This window comes from Phodopus roborovskii, unplaced genomic scaffold, assembly GCF_943737965.1.
Source record: "Phodopus roborovskii unplaced genomic scaffold, PHOROB, whole genome shotgun sequence".
Lineage (NCBI taxonomy): Eukaryota > Metazoa > Chordata > Mammalia > Rodentia > Cricetidae > Phodopus > Phodopus roborovskii.
The window spans coordinates 1567853-1593361 of NW_026126469.1; the positions used below are offsets into that span (position 1 = coordinate 1567853).

Consider the following 25509-nt stretch of genomic DNA (forward strand, 5'->3'; position numbering starts at 1 on the left):
AGAATCAACTAATCAGAGCTCACAGGGGCTCAGAGACTGAGGCAGCAACCACAGAGCAAGAAACCACAGAGCCTGCATGAGTCTGCACTAGGCCCTCTGAACACATGTTATAGATATTTAGCTTGGGGTGTTTGTGGGACTCCTAACAGTGGGAGACGGGGTGTTTCTGACTCTTTTGTCTGTTGTGGGACCCCTTTGCTCCTACTGGGTTGCCTTGTTCAGCATAAGATGGTTTATGCCTAGTCTTATTGCATCGTTATACTGTCTTCAGTTGATAGCATTGGGAAGCCTATTCTTTTCTAAAGTGAAATGGAGAAGCAGTGAATCTGGAGGGGACTGGATTGTAGGGACTGGGAGTAGAGAGAAAGACTGCAGCAGGGATGTACTGTATGAGACAAGAATAAATTCAAAAAAGGAAGAAAGGAGGGAAGGAGGAAGGAAAGGAGGGGGAGGGACGGAGGGAGGGAGGATCAATCTTTTTCCTGGCTCCAAAAAAACCACCTCACCAGCAATGATTAAAAGAATGGAAAAAGATATTCTGAGTAAATGAAACAAACAAACAAACAAACAAAAAAAAAAGCAAGGCAATCTATTCTAAAATAAATTCACATTCTTTTCAACAGTCCAGAGAACTTTCCCCAAAACCAACCAAATATTAAGGGAAAAGCAAGAACAACAAATATACAAAAATGTAAATAACATCCTGCACTCAATCTCACCATAAGACTGTTGTCAACAGCAATAGAAGCTACAGAAATTACGCAGACTCATTGGAACTAAAAAGTACATTACTGAATGATGATTGGGTCAAGAAATAATAAAAAAAAAAAAAAAGATATTCACAAATTCCAATAACTGAAAGAAAATGAAACTACAACATAAAAAAAATCAAGGAAACCCCCCCTAATAACACACTCCAGAGAGTGTTATTAGGGGGGCTTCTAACTCATAAATGTGAAAAAAAGAAACCACCACACTACTAGATAACTGGCTTAAGGACTCCAGAAAGGATATAAAAACTCCTAGAACTAAATGAAAATGAAAACAAACACTATCAAAAATAAGACACTATTAAGACTTTCCTCAGAGGAATGTGTATACCACTAAGTGCACACATCCAAAATTTGAGAGATCTGGAATCAATACCTTTTTCTTTTCTTTCCTTTCCTTTTTGTTTTTTGTTTGTTTTGTTTTGTTTTGTTCCTGTTTTCTGAGACAGGATTTCTCTGTGTAACAATTCTGGTTGTCCAGAATTCACTCTGTACACCAGGCTGGCCTCCAATGCATAAAGATCCACCTGCCTCTGAATTCTGGAATAAAAGGTGTGTACAACTACACCAGGTTTGATCTCACCACACCAGGCTCAATCAATATGTTAGATGTACCTAAAGGCTTTGGAAAAACAAGAAAAACTAACACCTAAAAAAGTAGTTGGGGAAAGGATGACTAGTGCAGAAGCTTGTTGAAATACATATAAACAAAAATTTAAATGGAACTACCAAATAATGGACAGCAATGCCCCACTAGATACCATGGACTAATAGATTAAAAAGTCCAGTGCCAAGAATGGTGTGCTATGAAGAGGCACCATAACCAAGGCAACTTACAAAGGGGATTATTATTATTGGGGATTAGTTTCAAAGGGTGAGTCCATGACCATTATGGTAAAGAGCATGACAACAGGTAGGCAGGCATGGAGCTAGAGCAATAGCTGATAGCTTACAACTGATTCACAAGAATGAAGAAGAGAGAAAGAAAGGAGAGACCTAATTAGGAGAAGGGTCTCCCAAGGACACACCTCCTCCAACAAGACCACACCTCCTAATCTTTTCCAAATAGTTCCTCCAACGAGGGACCAAGTATTCAAATATAACAGCCTATGGGGGCCACTCTTATTAAAACCACCACAAATCAGTTACCTCTTTTGGAGCTGTTGGGCAGTTAGGTCTCACAGACCTCTGAAGTATTACAGGCTACTGCCAATGTTCCTGGTTACCCTCCAGAACTTGATGGTATCCTAATACTTAAGACACACTGATTTGTGTCACTGAATATACACAAATCAAGCTGGTACTAACTAACTAGAAGCTTCATCCCTACTAGGAGGTATGTATGCTACTGGAGAGAAAAGCAATAACCAACCTTAACCAGCTGTGAACACTGCCAACTACCACAACCTACCCGGCAAGACATGCCCACTGATAGGTACAAATGTCATGCGAGTAACAACCAACCACTCTCCTTTTGAACTTAAGGCCTGCTCCACAAGTTAAAGCTCTTATCTGGCACCAAAACTGAGGCTAAGAATCTATGGCTAGAGAAACCATAAGCCCTAGGGGAGATCTGCTATTATTCTGCTAAATGGGCATGGTATTAGAAAGACCCCCCTCAATGCCTTGATGCTTTATGCACAGATCAGTGTGTCTCTCAAGCCTCATCAGGGAAGCTCCTTTTTGCAGCAAACAGTGATTAACACAGATACACAACTGGGTGAGTTGAAGAGAACATGCCTGTGGAATAATCAGCCCCTAAAGAGGATGTCCAGGGCATACCCTCTCCTTTACATGCTTTGGGGTTATTGGTGATGAGGAAGCAGAAAGGTTGTAAGAGCCAGAGGCAGTAGATAGCTATACAATAGCAATATTTTCAGGAAACAAGAGAGCAATAGTACATATGAATACACTGAAGTTGAGACAGCATGCTCCAGACCTGCACAAGGTCAAACCAGCATGGACAGGGAAGGTGGGCATGAAGTCTGACTACTCACTAAGGAGTGACTGGTGATTGACAGCTGGTGAGATAAGAAGAGTCCGTTTTCTTTAAGGGTGTGGTCCCTCGTAGGTTGCCCATGCTTCTGTGGAAGGCCATACACCCAATAGAATATGGGCCACACAAAGGATGTGTAATGGGCTTAAGGGGAAAAAAGAGGACATAAAGTGAAAGTGGATCTGAGTGTAGTTGGGGGAAAGATGAATATGATTAAAATACACTTAAATTTTCAAAGAACAAATAAAAAAGATTTAAAACAACATCTAATTGAAAAAAGAAAATGGAAAGAAGCAATAATGAAAATTGACTTACAAAGAAAAATAAACTAAACAATAAATCAGAATGACTAAACAGTGGGAGAGATTCTGAAACGTTGAGATAAAACCAAAACAATATATATAAATAACACTATCAATAAAATAAAAGACAATTTAAATCAGACTTTTTAAAATTATTTTTTGAGACAGGGTCTGACTATGTAGCCTTGGATGGCCTGAAACTCACAAAAAGAACAGGCTAGCTTTGAACTAAGAACATATCCACCTGCTTCTGCCTCCCAAAGAGTGGGATTAAAGGTGTGCACCACCGCAGGAGGCCAAACACTTTATACTGGAGAGACATATTTAATAGTAATGACTCAAAACATAGCAAGCAAAACTGAAAAATAAGAAAAGCCAATCAGTAGAGAGTATAACAATAACAGATGGAGATATCAGTTTTCTGTTAATGACAGATTAGAAAACTATGTAAGTGATGAAGAAAATTCAGAACAGAACTGTACTAAGAAATTGTTGTTCTAATTGTTTGCATACATTTGTACTTATTTATGGTACAGTGAGTTTAACCTAGGACCTTGGCCATGCTAGCTGACAACATTATAGTCCCAAATCCTTGGAAGACATTAATGAGACCAAATACCTTAGGAAATGGTCTGCCCCAAACCAGAATACAAATTCTTTTCAAATGCATTTGGAACATCCTGCTGGACAAATCATATATTAGATTATAAAACACAACTGAAAAGAAAGGGGCCAAGTCTAAGTATGCTATTCTACAAATTTAGAATAAAAATCTAACACAGAACACGGACAGAAATGGGAATTTTATAACATGTAAACAACATAGTCAAGACTAGCCAACAGATTCAAAGAAAAGATCCCAGAGCAATATAGAAAATACTTTGAAATGCCAAAAAACTGAATACAAAAAATATTTTGTGTACTGCTTCTAGGGATTAGCCACATCCTAAACTAAGGATGAGGAGAACAGAAAGAAATCGGTCAGGCAGTTTTGGCCCATAACTCCAAAACCCAGCAACTCTGTTTCTTGTTCTGAACAACCAATTTGTTCTTGGTTACAAGCCAGAATGTCCCTGCTTTTACCTGTAGTTCTGTCCTGGCCAGAATCCAGAAACACCAGAAATGTGTAGGGGAACTGGTTCCTGGTTGTTTTGTTGTTTGTAATCTTTCCTTTTTCACTTAGGAACTTCTATGAGCAAGTGTTGGGTGAAGCTGTACATGATTAGATACACCAGAAGGTTTGTCCAAATCAGACTCTGGGACAGAGAATCACATAGACACACTGTGGGTGAGAAACTGAGTGACCAGCCCCACTTTCAAGCTAACATCTAGGAGCTTTATTTTATTTACAACTTTATTAAGCCCTAAAGTAGGACCATTGGTGACAACCCTTTCTTAGGACTTACTCCAGTTACACAGGAGCCTCATACCCAGAAATATTTGGTCAACATAAAATACAGTCTGTGTGTGTGTGTGTGTGTGTGTGTGTGTGTGTGTGTGTGTGTGTGTGTGTGAGAGAGAGAGACAGAGTTTTATATTTTGTTATTTTTTTTTTGTTTTACTGGGTTTTGTTTATTTAAATTTTTTTCTTATTTTTAGAAAGAGAATGAATTTGGGTGTTCAGGAAGGTGGGTAGGGTCTGGGAGGAGTGGGGGGGGGGGGTATGACCAAAATATATTATATAGAAAAAATTTAAAATTAATGGAGGAGAGAGAGAGGCAAGAGTAAGATCTAGAGAAAAACCCAAAGTGAAGACGTCTGTAATACCAGTTCTGCTCCAGATCAAGGAATGACTAAATAAATGATCAGGTTGGAAGATGTTCTTGAAAGAGACCCACTGTGGTGCCCCACAGAAAACATACATGAAATCTTTGATTAAAACTACTGCATAAGTCTCTATACCAGTGGTTCTCAACATTTCTAATGCTACAAGCCTCATGTGGAGACAACTGACCATAAAATTAATTTCATTGCTACTTCATAACTGTAATTTTATAACTGTTATGAATCATAATGTAAATATTGGATATAATATGCCACACCCACACTCCTGCATCTTACAGATCTCCAGGCTTTCATTAAGACTGGCCTTCCCTGCCGGCAACCTACAGGGCCCTCTGGATGACATCCAACCTCTCAAAATAGCCAAATCCTCCTGTACATCATTCTCCAGGATCAGTGTGAACCCACCTACCCACCTGATCCTCCCTTCCTGGAAACCACTGTACTAACTAGGGTCTATCCCTAAGTTCCAAACCTGGTCCAGGATGCACATCCTGCACACCAGCCCAGTCAACTATATTCTCCTGACTTTATTCCACCTTAGGAATAACCAACCTCAAGACCTGCACATTGTCTCTTCTACCCCAACCTGCTCTGACCATTATCTAACAAAGAACTCACAAAGAAAATTCATATGCCCAGATTTCAACCAAAAATACAAGTTGAAAACTCAGGGCAGTGCTTCCCCACAAAAATTTACCATTCCAATAGAAGCATCTGCCAATGCAAATTAACTAATGAACCTCAGGGTACAGAATTAAAAAAAAAAAAACAAACAAACAACAACAAAAATCATCAAAGAAGACACAAAGAAATAGCTCAATGAACTCAAAGAAAAGGAAGATAAAGAGGCTGGGTGGCTGGCCAACTGGCATACTCCCTCTTCTTAGATTTCTCCTATTTACTCTCTCTGCCTGACTGCCAGCCCCACCTATCCTATCTCCTGCCTTAACTATTGGCTGTTCAGCTCTTTATTACCCCAATCAGGTATTTTTGACAGGCACAGCTGTACAGAGTTAAACAAATGCAACACATCTTTGCATCATTAAATAAATATTCCACAGCATAAACGAATGTAACAGATCTTAAAGGTGTTCCACAACAATAAAGTCTTTTTAAAAGAATATCCAAAGTGGGGAGGGTGAGAGAACTGGGATTGACATGTAAAACAAGCTTGTTGCAAATTTAAATATTCAAAGCAATGTGTTTACATAAAGAAAATACAAGAAGCAATTTATCAGACTAAAGAGAGGAAGGAGCACAGGCCAAGGGACAAAAGAAACAAGATGGTATAATTTGTTATAAACATAAAATACCACTGAGAACAAAACACCACCAACAAAAATTAGCAGTACAATGACTGCAATCAACACACCTTTCAAAACAGCTATAAATTTAAAAAAAAAAAAAAAACCCACAAAGGCTATAGACAAACACAACAATCAAAGACCCAAACAATAGTACACATAATTTCAGCCATTTACTATTTTACAAAGATGCCAAAAACATAAGCTCAAGGAATGAAATCACCTTCAGCAAATGGCTCTGGGAAAACTGGCTGTCCGCACATAAAAGAATGAAATTAGATTTGTATCTATGAAAATTACCTTGCACAAAACTCCAAATGCATCAAAACCTACATGTGAAACACTAAAACTGCTAGAAGAAAACATGGGGGGGCGGGGTAGCCTACATGATACAGGTACAGGAAAGGACTTACTGTCCAACAGTTGGCAAGTGGGACCTGTCAAAATGGATTCTGCACCACTAAAGAAACAATCAGGTGGGTGAAGATGAAGCCTACAGAATGGGAGAAAAAAATTGTCAGGTACACATCCAACAGAGGATCCAGATTTTACAAAAAAAAAAAAAAAAAAAAACCTCAAAGACCTATATAGAGTCAAAAAAGCAAACGCCTCATTTAAAAAAAAAAAAAAAAGGGTCAGAGGCCAGACACGCCTTTAATCCCAGCACTCGTGAGGGAGAAGCAGGCAGATCTCTTTGAGTTGGAGACCAGCCTGTTCCACAAGAGCTAGTTCCAGGACAGCCTCCAAAGCCACAGAGAAACCCTGTCTCAAAAAAAAAGAAAAAGAAAAAAAAAAAAAAATGGGTCAGTGATCTGAGCAGAGAGCTCTCAAAAAAAAAAAAAAAAAGAAAGAAAGAAAAGAAAAAGAAAAAAATAGCTAAGAAGTTGAATGGACACTGGCCCACTTGCCCTTCTCTGCCATTCCCTCTGCCTTGCTAAAAACCATTAGATTACATTCCTAAAGCTAGCCACCAAGGTCTAGCCACTTCCTTCTCCTGACTACCAAAGTCCAGCAATCAAAAATCCTCTTCAGCTCACCTAATTAACATGTCCCATTAAAATTAAACACCTCATTCTAACAAAGGGGTTTCCCCTTTACCTTTATAAACCACCATTTCCTCATGCCAGTTCTCCTTTGTCCTGAAAAATACCCCTGGCCCATTTCCCTGGTTGCTTTCCCCTTCTCCCTTGTCCCCATTGTCCTTAACCACCAATCACATTCTAGACCATTCTAACACAGACCTCCTCTTTTCCCCTCTTAAAATTACTTCCACAAGGTCATTTGCTACTGTTTTTCTGCCTGAGTCAAAAAGAAGCCATTTTAACTTTCTTCCCTACTTAATAAAGGATCTCTCTGTGAAAAATATGTAATCTGTGCGCCTAATCCAAGCTCTGGGAGAGAGCCCCCACTGTATGGGAGTACCCTTTAGAAGTATCTCAAAAAAAAAAAAAAAAAAAAAGTTCATTTCCTAGAAATTAGGGAAATGCAAGCAAACAACTTTGAGATTTCATCTTACCCTAGTCAGAATGGAAAATTTCAAAAAACTGATGAAAAGTGGTGGAAGGGATATGAGAAAAGGGGAGCCCACACTCACTGTTGCTGGGATTACAAACTGGTCTAGCCACCCTAGAAATCAGTGTGCAGAATCCTCAAAAAACTAAAAACAATTCTACCATATGACTGTGGTAAAATTATTATTTTAAGGGGTGTAACTTATGTTTATGCTGCATTTGTTTAACATTGTGAAGCTGTGATTCTTTACCTGTCTAAAACACCTGATGATGGAATAAAGAGCTTGAACAGCTAATAGTGAGGCAGGAGCAAGGATGGGTGGGACTGGCAGGCAGAGAGAATAGGAGGAGAAACAAGAGCCAGAGACGGAAGAGGAACAAGAGAACAAGGAGAGGAGGGTATCAGGGGTCAGCCACCCAGCTAGGCTCAGAGTAAGAGTGAAAGTAAAATATACAGAAACAAGAAAAGGAAAAAGCCCTGAGGCAAAAGGTAGTGGGGATAATTTAAGAAAAGCTGGCAAGAAACAAGTCAAGCTATGATCAGGCACTCTTAACAAAGAATAAGCCTCCATTCGTGACTTATATGGGAGCTGGGTGGTGGGCCTCTCAAAAACCCGAGTAAACCATCACACAAAGTAAGACACAGGTATGCACTCACTGTCAGGTGCCCACAGGACTCAGCATACTCCTCCACAGATACCTGCTCAGCATGTTCACTGTCACTGTATTCACAAAAGCTAGAAAGTGAAAACAACCTACGTCCTTCCACTGACAAACAGATATGGAGAACTATGGAATATTGTCTAGCTGTTAAAAAAAAATAAAACTAAGAATTTATATGCTAACACATAGAAGTAAAAAATGTTGTATCAAATGAGGTAACCCAAACTCAGAAAGACAATTATCTCATTTCCTCTCTTACCTGAGGCTCCTCGCTCCAAGCCTTCAGGTGTGACTATATAACCAGGAGTAACTGCAGAAGCCAGGAAAGCAAAGGGGACAATTTCATGTATGTTGGGGGAAAGGCAGTGTACAAGTTATCTGAAGGGCAGGAACAAATGGGGAAAACAGGTGGAGGGATTTAATCAGGGTGCAAGAAGGATTGATGAACATAAAATATCAGTAACAATGTCTGAAATAGCCATAGAGCATCATGATTTATTTTCTAAAAATACCTATAATACACAGAAGTGTGTGTACACCTATACATGCATAACTAAAATAAAAATTCCCATCTTCACTGACGATGCTCCCTACAGGAACCACAGACTAACAAAAACACCAACACCAGGCATGAGAAGCACTCTTCTGAGTTTTTGGTCAAAGTTGTCCAAGAGACTCCCAAAGCATTATAGGCTACTGCTATTGCTATAGCCCCACAGAGGTGCAAGGTAAGTAACTATTGCTAAGGATATCATGTCCTTTGGACACAGGACCTAGGGGACTCAAGCTGGAAATGACGTGAAAGCCTCCTCCCTCAGGACTAGCTTTCATGGTATCAGAAGATGCCATGGAAGCTTCCAAAGTAAAGAAGCAACCAATATTCCTTCCCATCTATGACACCTAAGAACTACAACAAACAGAATAACATGATAACTATAAGGTACAACAGTTTATAAACACTTTAGCAATAATCAGTAGCTCTCTACTTAGATTTAAGGCCCACTCAACAAGAGGAAAATACTGCCTGATACTAGAAACCTAGCTCTGTGATGCCATGAATCTTGAAGGAGAACTTACAACCACTACTTGACTAAACCAGTATAATCTCTAACTACATTCTAAATATCCATCTTTATATTCACTGATAAGTTGTATTTCTCATTTCTCATCGAGGAAATTTATATTTGCAACAGATGGAGACCATTACAGAAAACTACAACTAATCAAAGTGTGGAGCCAGATTTATTCTACAACACAACCTCTGTGCCTAATGCTCAGGGATCATTAGGGGTGGGAAGACTGGAAGAGCCAGAGGATCAGGGAGTTTTGCTGTGAGATTGTGAAAAGCTAAACCCATGAAGTCTCAGCAACACAGGTGCCTAAAGATAACCCAAACAAGGAAGAAACCAGTAAACAAGGGCAATACTAATGTGGAAGGGAACCTAGATATAGGAACTACAGGTGATTAAGGAATCTGAGAAATAAAACAATACTTTATACTTTACAGAGTAGAATGCACTCTATCAAGTACATACATTAGGGGGGAAAAGCCTTAAATACAAGAAAAATTATTATCAAGTATGTTTTTAAAACTATAATGGGATTAAAGTAGAAATAAGTACTAGGAAGAACAAGAGAAAAGTCATAAATATATGAAAATTAAACAACAGACTCTAGAATGAACCAAAGGAAACTTGGAACTAAAATCTCAAGGCAAAAATGGAAACAAAATTATGAGATATACAAACAAACAAACAAAACCCTACTTCCACTCATAAGAAACTTCATAGCAATAAATAAAGAAATCCAAGCAAATAAACAAAAAAAAAAAAAAAAAAAAAATGGTCAGAGATTGCTCACCGAGTAAAGTGCTTGCTGTCCACCTGAAGTCAATCCGAAAACATACATGGTGCCAGAAGAGACAAGTACCAGCTTACACTCTGACCTCCATATAAGCACCCCGGCATGTACACACCTACCACCTGACTCACACCCACACTAAATAAAGTAAGTACTATGTAAAACAAAAGAAAGTAGGAATAAAAGGAAAAGAAAGAAAGGAAGGAAGGGAAAACAAAAGAAAGCAGGCAGGCAAGTGGGCCAGCCAAAGAGCTGGTTTGTGATTATAATGCCAACACTAAAAGGAAACTGAGCCTGGGATAAAATGAGAACCTGTGACAGTGGTGAAGGAAGCCAAAGAACAAGGAAAAAAAGACAATGAAAAGTAGAGCAGAAAGAAAAAGGAAGGAGGCATAGGGGGAAGAGAAGAGGAACAGCAGCCACCAAGTGTCAGGCCAGAGCAATGCATGTATCCTAAACACAGAGGGTACAAAAATGGCAAGTTTGAGGTCAGACTGAATAAAGCAAGTAAGACCCAGGGCACTGAGATCTTGTCTCAACAAAGCAAACTTTTTAAAAGAAGAAGAAAGAAAAGCAAAATGAAGATCAGGCTGGAAGGCAGGCTCAGTAAAATAGCACTCACCTAGCCCTGGTTTGATCCTATACAACAAGGAAAGAAAAAGGAAGATCTCAGAGAGATAGCATAATACATACCTCAAGGAACTAAAACAGTAAAGTTTTAAAAAAAAAAAAAAAAAAAAAAACTGAGCCACAGCCAGACATTGGTGGTGCTAGCCTTAATCCCAGCACTCAGGAGGCAGAGGCAGGCAGATCTCTGTGAGTTCAAGGCCAGCCTGGTAGCCTAGTCTACACAGCAAGTTCCAGGCTCCAAAACAATACAGAGAAACCCTGTCTCCAAAAACCAAAAAAAAAAAAAAAAAAACTGAGCCCAAAATGAATGAACAGAAGAAATAAAAAGAAAAAAAAAAAAAAAAAAAAAAAGGAAGAAACAAAATCAGCTAGAAAAAAGCAGAAGGAATGAGCAGCCAAGCCAAGTTGCTGAGGCTTCTGGTTTCTTTTCAGGTGAGGGGAGAGGAACTAAAGAAATGGAAATACTAAGGATAAAAAATGAAAGAAGAGCCACTACAACAGACACCACATAAACAAGAAGAAAAAACTAACTACTATGAAGAATTGAACACTAGCCCATTACTCAACTCAAAAGAAATGGATAACTTCATAAAAGTTCACAACCCACCAACACTGAGTCATGAAAAAATAGAAAGTCTCTACTGATCAACTAGTAAGGAAGGTAATTCAGCAAATAAAAATAAACACCATCAAAGAAAAGCCCAGGATTATGGCTTCTATGATGAATTCTAACAAGGTTTGGTGGTACACACGTTTAATCTCAGCACATGGGAGGCAAAGGCAGATGGAACTCTGAGTCTGAGGCCAACTGGTCTTCATAGTAAGTTCCAAGCCAATCAGAGCTACATAGTGAGACCTTGTCTCAAAAAACTAACAAAAATACACCTAATATCAATTCTTCCCAAGGTGCCCCATAGTGATACAGCCCTAATGCAAAAATACAAATTCCAAAATCTGAAATTTTCTGAGTAACTGATAGGACACCCCAAGTGAAAAATTACATACTTGATCTTATGTATGAAATTACAGTGTAAGCCAGGCACACTGTGTAAGTTCAGGCATAACTGAACTCACATTAGACTTTGTTCCCATATCCAAGATAATTTCATCTACCCATTTCATTCAGGTCTGGACACCTAGGTTGCTTCAACATCTTGCTATGATGAATAAGTCTGCAGTAACATGAGTGTCATGGTTTTTGACAACTTGCCACAAAATTAGACATACCTGGGAAGAGGGAATCTCAATTTAAGAATTGGATTCATCAGACTGTGTTCTGAGCATGTCTGTGGGTTATTTTCCTAATTGCTAATTGATGTGAGAGGGAGGTCCAGCCCACTCTAGGAGATTCCATTCCTAAGCACAAGGACCTGGATTGTATAACAAAGGTTGTCGATCAAGCCAGGGGAACAGCCCATTAAGTAGCATTTCTCAGTGGTTTCTGCTTCAAGCTCTTTCCTTGAATTTCTGCCTTGACTCCTCTTCCTCTCCCAAGTTGCCTTTGATCAGTTTTTCACAGCAACAGAAAGGAAAGCAAACAAGAACAACGGGAGTACAAATAAATCTTCATTGCATTGATTCAATCCATTTGCATACATACCCAGATGTATGTTTGCTGGGTTACAGGATAGTTTTATTTGGAGGTGTTTTTTGTCTTTGGGGGGTTTTGTTTTGTTTTAGAAGCCTTAATACTGTAAGAAGACACAAATGACCAAAAATGCAAATCCTCAGTAGACTTTAAAGAAATGCAAATTAAAATCCCAGTGAGGAGCTGGAGAAATGGCTCCATGATTAAGAGTACCCACTGCTCTTTCAGAAGACCAGTATTTGGTTTCCAGCACCCATGTTGTGTGGCTTACTATCTTCTAAAACTAAACTCCAGGGCACTGGAAAACGTCCCCTGGCCTCCATTAGCACCCACAAGCATATGCACACACATATACACACACAATAATTAAATAATAAATGTTTTTATAAAAAAATTCAGTGAGATATCACATCATACTGTTTAAACAGCCATTATAAAAGCATGCTAAGGATCACATACCTCAGTGGCACAGTACTAGCCTGGCATACATAAAGTTGCCAGCAGATATGCCTCCGCGCCCCCCCCCCCCCGCCAAAATATAAAAGCAAACAAACTTATTGGTCTTGAGGATTCCTCAAAACACATTCACTGCATTCACCAGCATCTTGACAAATACCAAATTGAACACCCTACCAAGGCATACCACAATCAAAGAAATCTTAAAAGATCAAGAATGAGACTACTTCAGGCTTGTTGACAATAACTCAAAAAACAAGAAAATAAAGACATGTTTTCAAAGCTTTAGAAGAAAACCATTTCCAGCCTAAAAGTCTATACGAGTTTTCAGTCACATGTACTATCAATGTATTAATAAAAGTATTGTCCTTCCCCTCCCTTGTCCTTCCTTCTCCCCAGCTACTTCTCTCAAACTATGTACCAAACTGGCCTCAAACTCATAATCCTCTTGCCTCCATCTCATCCGTGCTGGAATTACAGATGTACGTCACCACACTGCTGACAATATTTTCAGACATGCCCCATCTCAAGCAACTATCTTCTATGAACCTTTTCTCTGAGACTATTGACAAATGTATCCAAAATGAGGATGAAAGTTGAGAAAATGCTTAAGTACAGAAGGACATAGAGCTCCACACAGGATTATTGTTCATAAATAAATTCCTAGAATGCTAGTTATAGATAGCATTTGGGTAGGAAAACCCCCTGAAGGCTATGTGGAACACATATGTTCCCTCTGCAAACATTATTTTGTGGGGTTCTGAAAGATCTAGTTAGGCCTAGCTGAAGGAAACTGATAACTAGGACCATGGTTCCTAAGTTTACACCAGGTAGCTAGTTCTACTCTTGTCTCTGCTGCTATGTGACATTCACCAAACACTTCCGTCAACCATGAAGCCACATAAGCTCCAAGATGGGAATCAAATAACATTTCCTCCCTGAGTTGTTACTTGTGGTTTGTCACAGCTATGAAACAATAACTAACACAAATGGTGAGGGAGACCCCAAGGTGACAACATCTACAACTAATAAGAGTATTATATTCAAACTGAAGTAGTAGCTAGGAGGTTGTGGGCTAGAGTTCTCTAAGAAAATAGAAGGGATAAAAAGCCCTACTGTGTCTAAACAGCTTAATAACAGAGACAACAATAAAAAATTAATTACTAGCATTAAATTAGGTTAAGTGAAAAAATAATAGTATGCCCAAGGAAAACAAAAACAAAAAAAAAGCTACGAAAGAAATAATAGTAGCCTTGGTCATATTATTGATTCACAATTGCGAAAATGTCGAACACTAGCACAAACCTCAATGTATGTGTACTAGGAGACAACAAGGACAGCACAAGGAAGAGAGATGGATGGATATGAGCTCAGTGCAGGACAAGCCTGTTACTTTAGAGATGACCATGAAGAACAAAACACTCTAGCAAGAGTTAAAGGGTGCCCCTTAAAAGGTGAACAAAAAAAGCTACAATCACCCAATGTCATAAGGAGAATAAAAGATTTTTATACAATTTATTCTTACCTTGGGGGGCCCACAGAGCCTGTCATCATCTGTCAAAGAATGACCACTTGCACAAGAAGCACAATCAGAAATCTCCACAGCTCCCTCACCATCTTCACACTCACTGGGCCCACAAGGATCTTCCATGTCACTGTTAATCTCCCAGTCAATAACCTGTAACTCATCTAAAAAATATATTTTTTAATTTTGTTAATTTTATATTCCCTTAATGTTTATTTCACAAAACTTGCTGTCAGTAGTTGATATACCCATAGCACTGGCTAATTTTCAAACACAAAGTGAACATCGCTCCTGCTCTCATCTCTGGTCACTCACTGTGCCCCTTCTCACCCCTCCTCAGATATAAGATTAATTTCTGAGTTCTTGCAGTTTCTCCAACATGCTCAGGAAAATAAGATACAGACTATTTCTCTTCTCTTACACATCTTGAATTTTTTAAATTAAGATAATGAAGAGACCCCCCATCATCAATAACAGAAAGTTGCCTTTTCTTTTACATAATTCAGTAATCTATGGCATCAAGGAACCATGGTGTATTTACATAGTCCACTGTTTACAATAACTTTTTCAAGGTTACAGAGATGGCTCAGTAGTTAGGAGCACTGACTGCTTTTGCAGAGGACACAGGATCAATTCCTGGAACCCACATTGTTTTAAAAAAAAAAAAAAAAAAAAATCTATGATTCCTGTTCCAAGGGGATCCAACACTCTCTTGTGGCTTCCATGGGTACAGCACACATGTGGTACACAAATATTCATGAAGGCAAAATATCCACATACATAAAATAAAAATAAATCTGAAAAAAAATTTTTTAGCTTAGTAGAACACACTTTTAATCCCACCACTTGGAAAGCAGAGACAGATGGAGCTCTATGAGTTCAAGACTAACTTGATCTACAGAATGAGTTCCAGGATAGGCAGGGCTATAACACAGTGAAACTCTGTCTTGAAAAACCAAATAAATAAACAAACAAACAACCTTTTCAGTCTGGTAAGGCCTGAGAAGATATGGTAAAAGGTCGCCATACTAATTACAAAAAAATAGAGGATAAACCACCACTGAAAAAAGCAGACTTTTACTTCTCATGTCTCAGTGCACATTTAGACATGAAGCCAGGCAGGGTAGTGCTAGACAAATTTTCTAGGAGGCTACATTATCACAGCAGGAAGTGGTGGTGAGCCAGAGAAGGAGCATGCACATGCACACTCTTATACACACACACACACACACACACACACACACACACACAAGCAGAGCTGCCACAAGCACCACACACCTATGACCCATTACAAACTCTCATTTTCACTCAACAGAGTGTCTTAGAAGGAATGGTCTGTCATACTAAGCCAGATGTAAAAAGTCAAAATAAAGAGAGACAACAGTGTCTACTTTGAGTATAACAAATGATAGACTAGAAACAAAATGGAGATTTTATGACTAACCATAGCAATCCCATACACTCTACAAATGAACACTGGGTCTCCAATAAGCTAAGAGGCTTTGCAAAAGTTCGAAAAGAACAAATTATTTGGGTCTATGTCCATGTGTGTATGTGCATGTGCAGACCAAAGTCAAGCTTGGGTGCTATTCTTTGGGCATTGCCCTATGTATTTTTGAGATCAGGTATCAATTTACTAAGAAATTTACTAATTTACTAAGAAAGCAAGGCCCTCCCTCCACTGAGCCCCTGGGATCTGCCTATCTGCCTCCTTAATGTTGAGATTCATGAGACTCCACGCCTGGTTTCTGTTTTGTTTTGCTTTGTTTATTGGGTTTCACAGTATAGCCCTGGATGACCTGTAAACTGCTATGAAGACCAGGTGGCCTTGGATTTACAGATTCTCCCAAGAGCTGGGATTAAAAGTACATCACCACACCTGGGCTTGTGATTTTAAAACCACAGGTTCTGAACTCAAATCTGGTTTACCAACTGAACTACCTCCTCAAGCCCAACAAGAATTTTTAAGGGAAAAAAAAAAAAAAAAAAAAAAAAAAAACACAAAATTTTGACAATTCTGGGCGGCCCTATAATTGAGAAACCTTAATCCTATGTCTGTGACATTATTTGTACAGGAAATGAAGAAAGGTTTGGCAACCAATATACAGTTAAACAGAGGCATCCCTACATCTAAATTATCAATTAGAGCACTTATAAATGTGCCTCTCTTCACATGACCTTTTATAAGTCCCAACCTTCTTTTAATAAAATGAAGATATTTCTTAGCTCATGAGATAGAACACATATAAAAGAAAATAACATACTTAACACCCAGCTTCATATCTTAAAATAAAATCTTGATAACTATAGTATTTGTTATCCATTAAAAGAATAGGGGAAAAGGAGAACTGAAAGAGACAGTCCAGCAACCATGTACATGGCTTCAAATACTCTTTACAGCTCAAAGATCAACTTTATAAGAAAAGGCAATAACATGTTAAATAATCTTATTTTTTAAGTATTCTAGTTTATAATTTACTGGCTAATGTGTAAGGATGCACATACACTTATGTATACGTGTGTGCAGAGGCCAGAAGTCAGTGTTAGGTATCTTCCTACATCACCTTCAACTTTATATGTTGAGACAGGATCTCTTCTTAAGTGGACAATTTGACTACCTGGCTGGTCAGTGCAGACTAGGGATCTCCCTGCTCTTCCATTCCAGTGCTGGTACACACTGCACCCAGCTTTTTTCCTTTTACATGGCTGCTAGGGATCAAGGTCAGGTCCTCAAGCCTGTGCAGCAACATTCAGTGACGTAGTCATTTCCCCAACCCCTAATTTTTTGTTTTCTGGAATAAGATCTCAATAAGGAACCAAGTATGGATTGGAACTCCTGATATAAGCCTAGCTGGATTTGAACTCACAACTATCTTATATCCCAGTCCCTTAGTGCTAGATAGTTAATTCATTTTAAATAATTGGCTCAAAGCATGTTTGCATTTACAAATAGAATGTTAGAACCTACTGAACATTGCTTTCAGTAGAAGAGAGCAGCTATGTTTTAAACATCAGCTTCATTAATAGATAATTAATATAAAGCACAGTTTTTAATATTGAAACCTGTTCTAAAATATGTAAAAGATTAGACAAGTCATACCACAGTGAATCCCACTCAACAAAACTGAATTACTAACACAAGAACCATCAGCTTCCACATAATGCAAAATACTACCTTATCAGGTAACTTCTAAAATGTCAGTGGCAGTTGCCAGAATGCCATTTAAAGCAGTCAATGGATTTTAAGCGCTTTCCAGAGAAGATGTTTGAGCAAACGTTGATGGAATAATTAACATGAACTATCAGAGCTAAGAGCAACAAGCTTATTTTAAAAGCAATAATGCTAATTTTAAGAAACTTGTTTTAATTTAAACATGATACACTACCAAATGTCATCAGAACTGAAACTTATTACTAAGTTACACCTCTACCATATACTGACTCTTGTAATATTTATTCACTAATAACAAGTTAGGCAGGAGGAAGCATGGGTGCAGCATTGCTTAGGAATAAGGAGAACTGGCTTGGCTTTAAAGAGTAAAAATAGAATTCCAACTAAATCTGAGCAAATCAAACCTAATATATTAACTGCAATAAAACAGAACAAAACAGAAAACATAGTAAGGACAGGCCACAAAGTGGTGTAGGTTTGTAATCCCAACATATGCGGTAAACACAAGAGGATTTCAGGTTCAAGGCAACTCCAGGCTGCACACACTCTATCTCAAAAAATAAAAAGTAAAAAACAAACAAGATGCCACTATAATATCTACTTATGAGAAATATATAAAAAATACAGAGCTATAATTCATAATAAATACATGAAGCAAATTAAGTTTCTACTACTACTGAAATGAGCATTTAAGAGAAACTGGACTTCTCACAAAACTAGCAACTACCTTCAGTGGCTCCATCTTCTGGACACGAAATATTCCTGCTACAAAACCCTACTCTGTAGCCAGGGCTAACTTCTCTCTGTAGTTGAGGGAGTGTTCTATCTTCATCTGAGAAATCACTTCCACTCGAACTCCATGTTATATCTGCCAGCTCACCAAGACTCTCACCTGCCGTTTCTGCTCCAGAAGAAGAAAAGACAAATGTCAGCATTTATTTAGACAAAGCCACAAGCACAAAACTCTAAAGACAATGAAATCAATGCTGTATTACATCTTCTTACACAATGTTCCATGAACACGTCCCCCATGGATTCTCTGAATTTAAGCCAAGGACAAAAGCTGGAGTTTAAATAAGTTATAAAAGTCCAATTAAAACAGAAAGAGATACAGAAACAGTCATGGACATAGGCCTCAGACCCCAAACAATGCAAAAATATGTTCCTTACTTACATATTCCAGCTCTCATAAAAACATTTGTTCCTCAACCTACTAAATAAATGTGGTTAGGTTTTTTTTTGTTGTTTGCTTGATTTTCATTTTGGAAAGTTGTTGCTTGAAACTTTATCTTGGAATTCATACTAATAGGCTACTTTAAACAAATTTTAGGAGCTGCTATTTTAAAAATGCATCAGTTCTAGGAAATGCTTTTCATACCTTTTCCCTTTGACCTCTTTCCTAAGTCTCTTTACATCTTTATCTTGGCTTAGCTAAAGCCAAGTGATAGAGTACATTGGTACAAACTTTTTGAGTCTTTCAAAAGCTACTGTACATCACCTGTATAATAAGAAACAACAACCTGTATAATAAGAAACAACATTATGAGTCAGATATGTTCTGGTCTAAGAAAATCATCCCAATTTATTTAATATTTAGTTTTCTTCCAAAACTGAATATACAACTCCAGAAAAATACATAAACTATAAAGAAATATACCTTTTCCATATATATTTTAAAAATTAAACATAAATTAATACAAATATAAGAGCACTTGGCACTAATAAAAAGAAATATATAATTCTATACTACTATCAGATATTTCAAAAGGATGTCTGCTAGTTTATGGTATAAGACAGTGTTGTATAAATTTTACGGGAACATTTCTGGATACTTTATTTTTCATTTGTATAGAAAAAGAACATAGGCTATGGAAGTAACTAGATTGTTAGAAGGTTTGTGTAGAAGGCTGTGTGGAGTGCATGAAACCATGAGTTCAAATCCCCAGCATTCTCTAATGGAGCACAGTGGCATGTGCCTCCTTTTCTAGCACTCAGGAGGCAGAGGCAAGAGCATCAGCCTCAGATACACAGCAAATGTCAATCTGAGTTACACGAGACCCTGTCTCAAAAGAGAGGGGAAAGAAAAGAAACCTGTGAAGAGAAATGGAATGATAATATGGCTTAAAATGGTTAGTCTCTGGATCATAGAAAGTTACTCCACAATACAGAATTCTGGGCAAGCCCACACATAGCTCTTTATGCAATCAGCCACAACAGCATCAACTGAGTACCTTTGAACTAGAAATTTTATCTTCCTAGCTCACCTAATACAATGACCAAGAAAACTCAAAATCTTATGCCCATTTCCCAAATGCAGAATCTGAGATCTGACATTTACTTGTTTTCCCAAGATCAGTGAAAACAAAAAGACCTCTGAAGTCACAAGATTTCACTCTTCTAATCCATCTACAGAGAGATGGGATGATGACAGCAACACAGCCAGTGGCCTACTGTTATATATACCCACTCTTCTCCATTACTACCAACTTTAATATTATTAGCAGCAATATTTACATGTAAAAATCCCTACCTTCATCACACCATCTTTCATGGAAATAACTGGTAATCTATGTGACAGGTTCTAGCAAAGGTCCTGAAAAAGATTTGTCTTCTCAAAGAAAGCAAAGTTCACTAGATAAAAAACAGTGTCAAGAATTTGGCCTAAAATACCAACCTACCACCTTTTACCCAGGAGAATCAATACCATATTAACATTACAGGGCTCAAAATAGCTAGACTCTATGGTTGTCTTATTGCAGAAGACATCATCAGTCCCGAATTTTTGTGAACAGTTTCCTTTTGTAGTTAGAAAGCATCCCTAACTAAAGCACCAATCAAAACTCACTGTTTGTAGCAGTGGTTCCTTCCTACATTGTAAGTCTTATGTTTATTTTCCAACTGCATATTTTTATGGTATCAAAATTCAAACCAGACCATTTGGTTATTCATTTACTCATTATTTCCCCAAAGTTCTAAAAATGAGCTATCCTATTAGATTAAAAGGTTCTCAACCTTCCTAATGCTGTGACCCTTTAAAACAATTCTTCATGTCATGGTGACCCCAACCATAAAATTATTTTCATTGCTACTTAACTATAATTTTGCTACTATTATGAATCATAATGTAAATATCGTTTTTCAATGGTCTTAGGGAACCCCATGAAAGGCACTAGATTCCATGATTAAAGTAAACCCAGTAAGGACACCAAAATGTTAGCAGTCACCAACAGGACCAGAAAGAACAATATAGATTATGGCAGAGATGAAAGACAAGCTCTCAAAAATACCTTTTACATTGCTAACCCTGAATATACAAACTATTCAAACTGTGCAACATCTTAAAAGGATGAAAAAGGAAAAAAAAAATCAGAAAAATAGCCTTAAACTCATCTGTCAATAAAGCAACATATTAGGGGTTGGGACATTAGTTCAGTGGTAGAATGCTTGTCTATAAATCTAAGGACTCCAAAGTTGTGGTCTCCATAATCGGGGGTTAAAAATTAAAAAAAAAAAAAAAAATCAATACAACACTGTTACCTTTCTTTGGGCTTGGAGATAATTCCAGGAGCTTTTCAGTAGAAGTTGTCTTTTCATTTGCTAATGACTGCAGGCAAAATAATAACAAAAAATAATTTAACATATGATTCATGTGGAAAAGGCTAAATACCAATAAAATTTTGTAAAACATTCAATATTAAATGATACTCTCCTTGACATATTCTTCTGCTTTTATTTTTAATATGCACCAATTGAGTATTTCCAAAACATGTAGTCTTTACAGACACACAAATTATTTACATAGTTTCTAGACACTAAGCTTATTGAGACATTTCACATAATCAATGTTAATGACTTCTCATATATATGACTAACCACTCATTACTATTTATAACCATGCTATCTTTAGTTTATGATAGCATTCCTCTGTAATTTATAAGACATATAAAGTTTAACAGGAATCGAACTGGCACTCCACAAATAGAACCCTTATAAACAGTAGTATGCTAACAATTTCATATCTGTCAGCACTCTGGGTGTGCATTCCTCATTTTCAAACAAATAGAAAGACAACATACTAAACAAAATTAGTATAGGAACCCAAGGCATGAAAAAGAAAAGTAGTGCTTTGAAAAACAAGAGATTGATTCAAAAGAAACTAGCTACAATAGCAAGGTTCTGCAATCATGAAAAACAATTTCATAGCTTTCCTACCAGGGTCTCAGAAGTGTCCTGAAACCCTTCTCCACACTTGAGCCATGCTTTAGAGAGAGAGGCAGCTGCTTCCCCTGTCTTCAAATTTGTTCTTCTCGACTGCTGTGGCCTCTCTTCTACAAAGGATGGGTGCTCTATACACCAATTCTTTTTCCTCTGTAGAAGTGATTTTTAAAGAAAAAAAAAAAATAAGAAAAAGAAAATTTAAACCAATTAGCAATATAATACAATTAGCAACTGAGAACACAGAACCCAGGATTGGTGGCAGTAAAAACAGCTTTAAATGCCTTTGAATCTTTACATGGACATACCACCTAGGTAGCAAAACCAAAACCCCACTGATAACTGATCAACAAATTTCAAAGTAAGAGTGAGGCCAAACCGCCAACAATTCTATGATGAGCATAGTTTTAAAAAAAAAAAAAAATGCCTTTTAGACATGTAAAAATAGCTTAGTCAGGATCCCCACTACACCCAAGGCTGCACCTGATAACCAGAACTTAGGGACATCACTGACTCAAGATAACCAGACACAGTCCTAGACCCCATGACATCCACTGGACAGTCTATAAGCAGAGATCAAGAGCAATGTTCTGCTCTGCATATCTGGAGAGACACCACCTTGATCTGCCCTGAATCTGTAGAGTCTCCCAAAGGATCCTGACCCTCCAATCTGGGACTTCTGTTAAAGACTGGACCTGAACTTCAGCTAAGATACTACACACAGATGAGCAGCTTTGGGGAGGAAGGCTTACTTAAGAATTTAGAGTGTGTACCCAGAGTGAAGACCCTCAACATAAAAAAATAAAACTTTTGTTATACTAACTACACATATCTATCTTCTTGCTCACAACAAATCCAAAGTCCTGTCTATGTCCATATCTGAAGGAAAAAAGGAGCCAGGGAAGCTGGAGGCAATAACCCTTCACTTATGCACAACCACTGGTCACTGAGAAGTGGTTCTGAAAATTACAACTAAAACAGGCAAAAGCTTTCAAAGATAAGAATGGCTAAGGGTAGCATGAGACAAACTATTTAACAAAGTTCCCTTACTGAATAAGGCCACACACTGAGAACAAAGTACCAGGAGTAGAATCTACTCAGCAACAGAGGAATGATAAAGACTAAATATACAGTGGAACAAAGCAGAAAGCAGTACTATCTACATAGCAGAAATAAGAGGCCTTATTTTGATATCCATAAAAATATAGCATAATATACAGAAATTATCTGAACCCTACCTCATTCTAAAATTTAAGAAAAACTATTCTATAAAACTAAACAACAAAAAGGAATTATCAAAGTCAAATGCCATCCAAGTATTATTGAGTGGAAAGAGTAAGAAAAAGAATATGCCAACACACAACAAAAACAAATCAAGGACACACCACACAGATAAAATAGTATTTGAAGTTTTTATTATACAAGCCTTTCATTTTGCTTCATTAGAGTTATCCCGAGATATTTCATATTATTTGAGGGAATTGTGAAGGGTATTTATTGTTTACATGATTTCTTTGTCAGTCCAATTGTCATTTGTATATAAGAAAGCTACTGGTTTTTTGATGTTAGTGGTGTTTTTTTGTTTTGTTTTGTTTAATCTTGTATCCAGTCACTTCACTGAAGGTGTTTATCAGCTATAGGAGTACCCTAGAAAAAATTTTGGTGTCACTTATGTATATTATCATATCATCTACAAATAATGATACTTGAACTTCTTTCTTTCCAATTTGTATCCTCTTCATCTCCTTCCACTGCCTTACTGCTCTAGCTAAAACTTCAAGCACTATATTAAATAAATATGGAAAGAATGGACACCTTGTCTTATTCCTTATTTTAGTGAAATTGGAGTTTCTCTCCATTTGAAGTTGGCTATAGGCTTGCTGTAAACTGTCTTTATTATGATTAGGTATATCCCTTGTATCGCTAATCTTTCCAGGACTTTAAGAAACTAAAGAAGATATCAGAAGATGGAAAGATCTCCCACGCTCATGGACTGGTAGGATTCACATAGTAAACATGGCCATCCTATCAAAAGCAATCTACAAAGTCAATGAAATCCCCATCAAAATTGTAACACAAGTCTTTACTGATCTTGAAAGGACAATTCTCAACTTTATATGGAAAAACAAAAGTCAGATGTAGTAATGTACAACTTTAATCCCAGCACTCAGGATGCAGAGGAAAGCAGATCTCTGTGATTTCTGAGTACAAGTCCAACCTGATCTACAGCCAGAGCTACATAGTGTGAAGCCCTGTCTTGAAAAAAGAAACATAAATAAATAAATAAATAAACAGAAAAGGAAAGAGGCATGATAGCTAAAATAATCCTGAACAAAAAAGAACCGCTGGAGATATCACCATTCCTGATTTGAAGTTGTACTTCAGAGGTACAGTAATAAAACTGCACGCCTTTAATCCCAGCACTCGGGAGGCTGAGGCAGGCGGGTATCTGTGAGTTCGAGGCCAGACTACTCTACAGAGCAGGTTCCAGGACAGGCTTCAAAAGCAGTACAAAGAAACCCTGTCTCAAAAAATGGAAACAAAACCAAAAACAAACAAACAAACAAACAAAAAAAAAAACGAATGGTACTAGCATAAAAACAGACACATGGATCAATGAAACTGAACTGAAGACCCAGACATATAAATCTACACACCTATGGACATCTCATTTTTGGTAACTAGGCCAAAAAGATACAATGGAAAAAAGAAAGTATCTTCAGTATCTTCAATAAATGGGGCTGGTCAAACTGTATTTCTACATTTAGAAGAATGCAGATAGATCCAAATGTATAACCCTGCACAAACCTCAAGTCTAAGTGGGTCAAAGACCTCAACATAAAACCAGACACACTGAATGAACCTTATAGAACAAAAAGTGGGCAGTAGCCTTGAACACACTGGCACAGAAGACTTTCTGAACAGAACACCACAAATGCAAGCATGAAGATCAACTATTAACAAATGGGACCTCATGAAACTGAAAAGCTTCTGTAAGGCATAGGGCACCATCAATAGGACAAACAGCAGTCTACAGAATAGGCAAAGTTTATTACCAACTCCACATCTGATAACAGCTGTTATCAAATATAAAAACTCAAGAAATTAGATATCAAAAAACAAATAATCTGATTTTAAAATGAGGTACAGATCTAAGCAGAGAATTTTCAATACAATAATCTCAAATGACTAAGAAACTCTTAAAGAAATGTTCAATACCCTTAGCCGTTAGGAAAATGCAAATCAAAACTAGTTTGAGATTCAATCTTACAACTATCAAAATGGCTAAGATCAAAACCACGAATGACCTTATGCTTATGCTCCAGCTTATGGAGCAAGAGGAACCCAGAGAGGTTCAGTAAAGCAGATGGGAACAGAATAAATTTTATAAGTGGACAGAGGTAAGAGGAATCAGGTGGGAGTTGTGGGAGGGTGTGGAAGAGACAGCTGAAATTGGGGAGCACTGAAGAAATGGTGTGGAAACCCTGTACAGTGGAATCTCCCTGGAATCTATGAGGGTGACCCTAGTGAGAACAGCTAGAAATGGAGGATACAGTCTGAACTATATTCCCTTACAGCTAGGTAAAGCTTTCAGTGGTAGGACCGCATTGCACTCAGTTAAGTTTGTGGCCCAGAGGGTCCCATGGAAATCCCTAAACAAACCAGGTTGATTCTAGGACAGAGTTGCTCTCTGAAAACTGATAGTGGAAGGCACTGCTGAGAACATCCACA

General features: G+C 37.8%; 1 protein-coding gene across 3 annotated transcripts in view; it reads right to left on the bottom strand.

Moving 5' to 3' along the window:
* Spidr (scaffold protein involved in DNA repair) overlaps nucleotides 1-25509 on the bottom strand; it is a 217360-nt gene that overhangs the window by 163997 nt on the left and 27854 nt on the right. For 2 of the 3 annotated variants that reach the window (XM_051190979.1, XM_051190978.1), the window contains exons 2-5: nucleotides 21775-21930; nucleotides 21100-21166; nucleotides 18290-18463; nucleotides 14391-14554 (exon numbers count right to left, since the gene is read on the bottom strand). In XM_051190979.1, coding sequence (XP_051046936.1) covers nucleotides 14391-14554; nucleotides 18290-18463; nucleotides 21100-21166; nucleotides 21775-21930 — 561 coding nt within the window. Of the gene's footprint in view, nucleotides 1-14390; nucleotides 14555-18289; nucleotides 18464-21099; nucleotides 21167-21774; nucleotides 21931-25509 lie in introns of those variants that run through there. The other variant, XM_051190980.1, reaches the window with a different exon arrangement.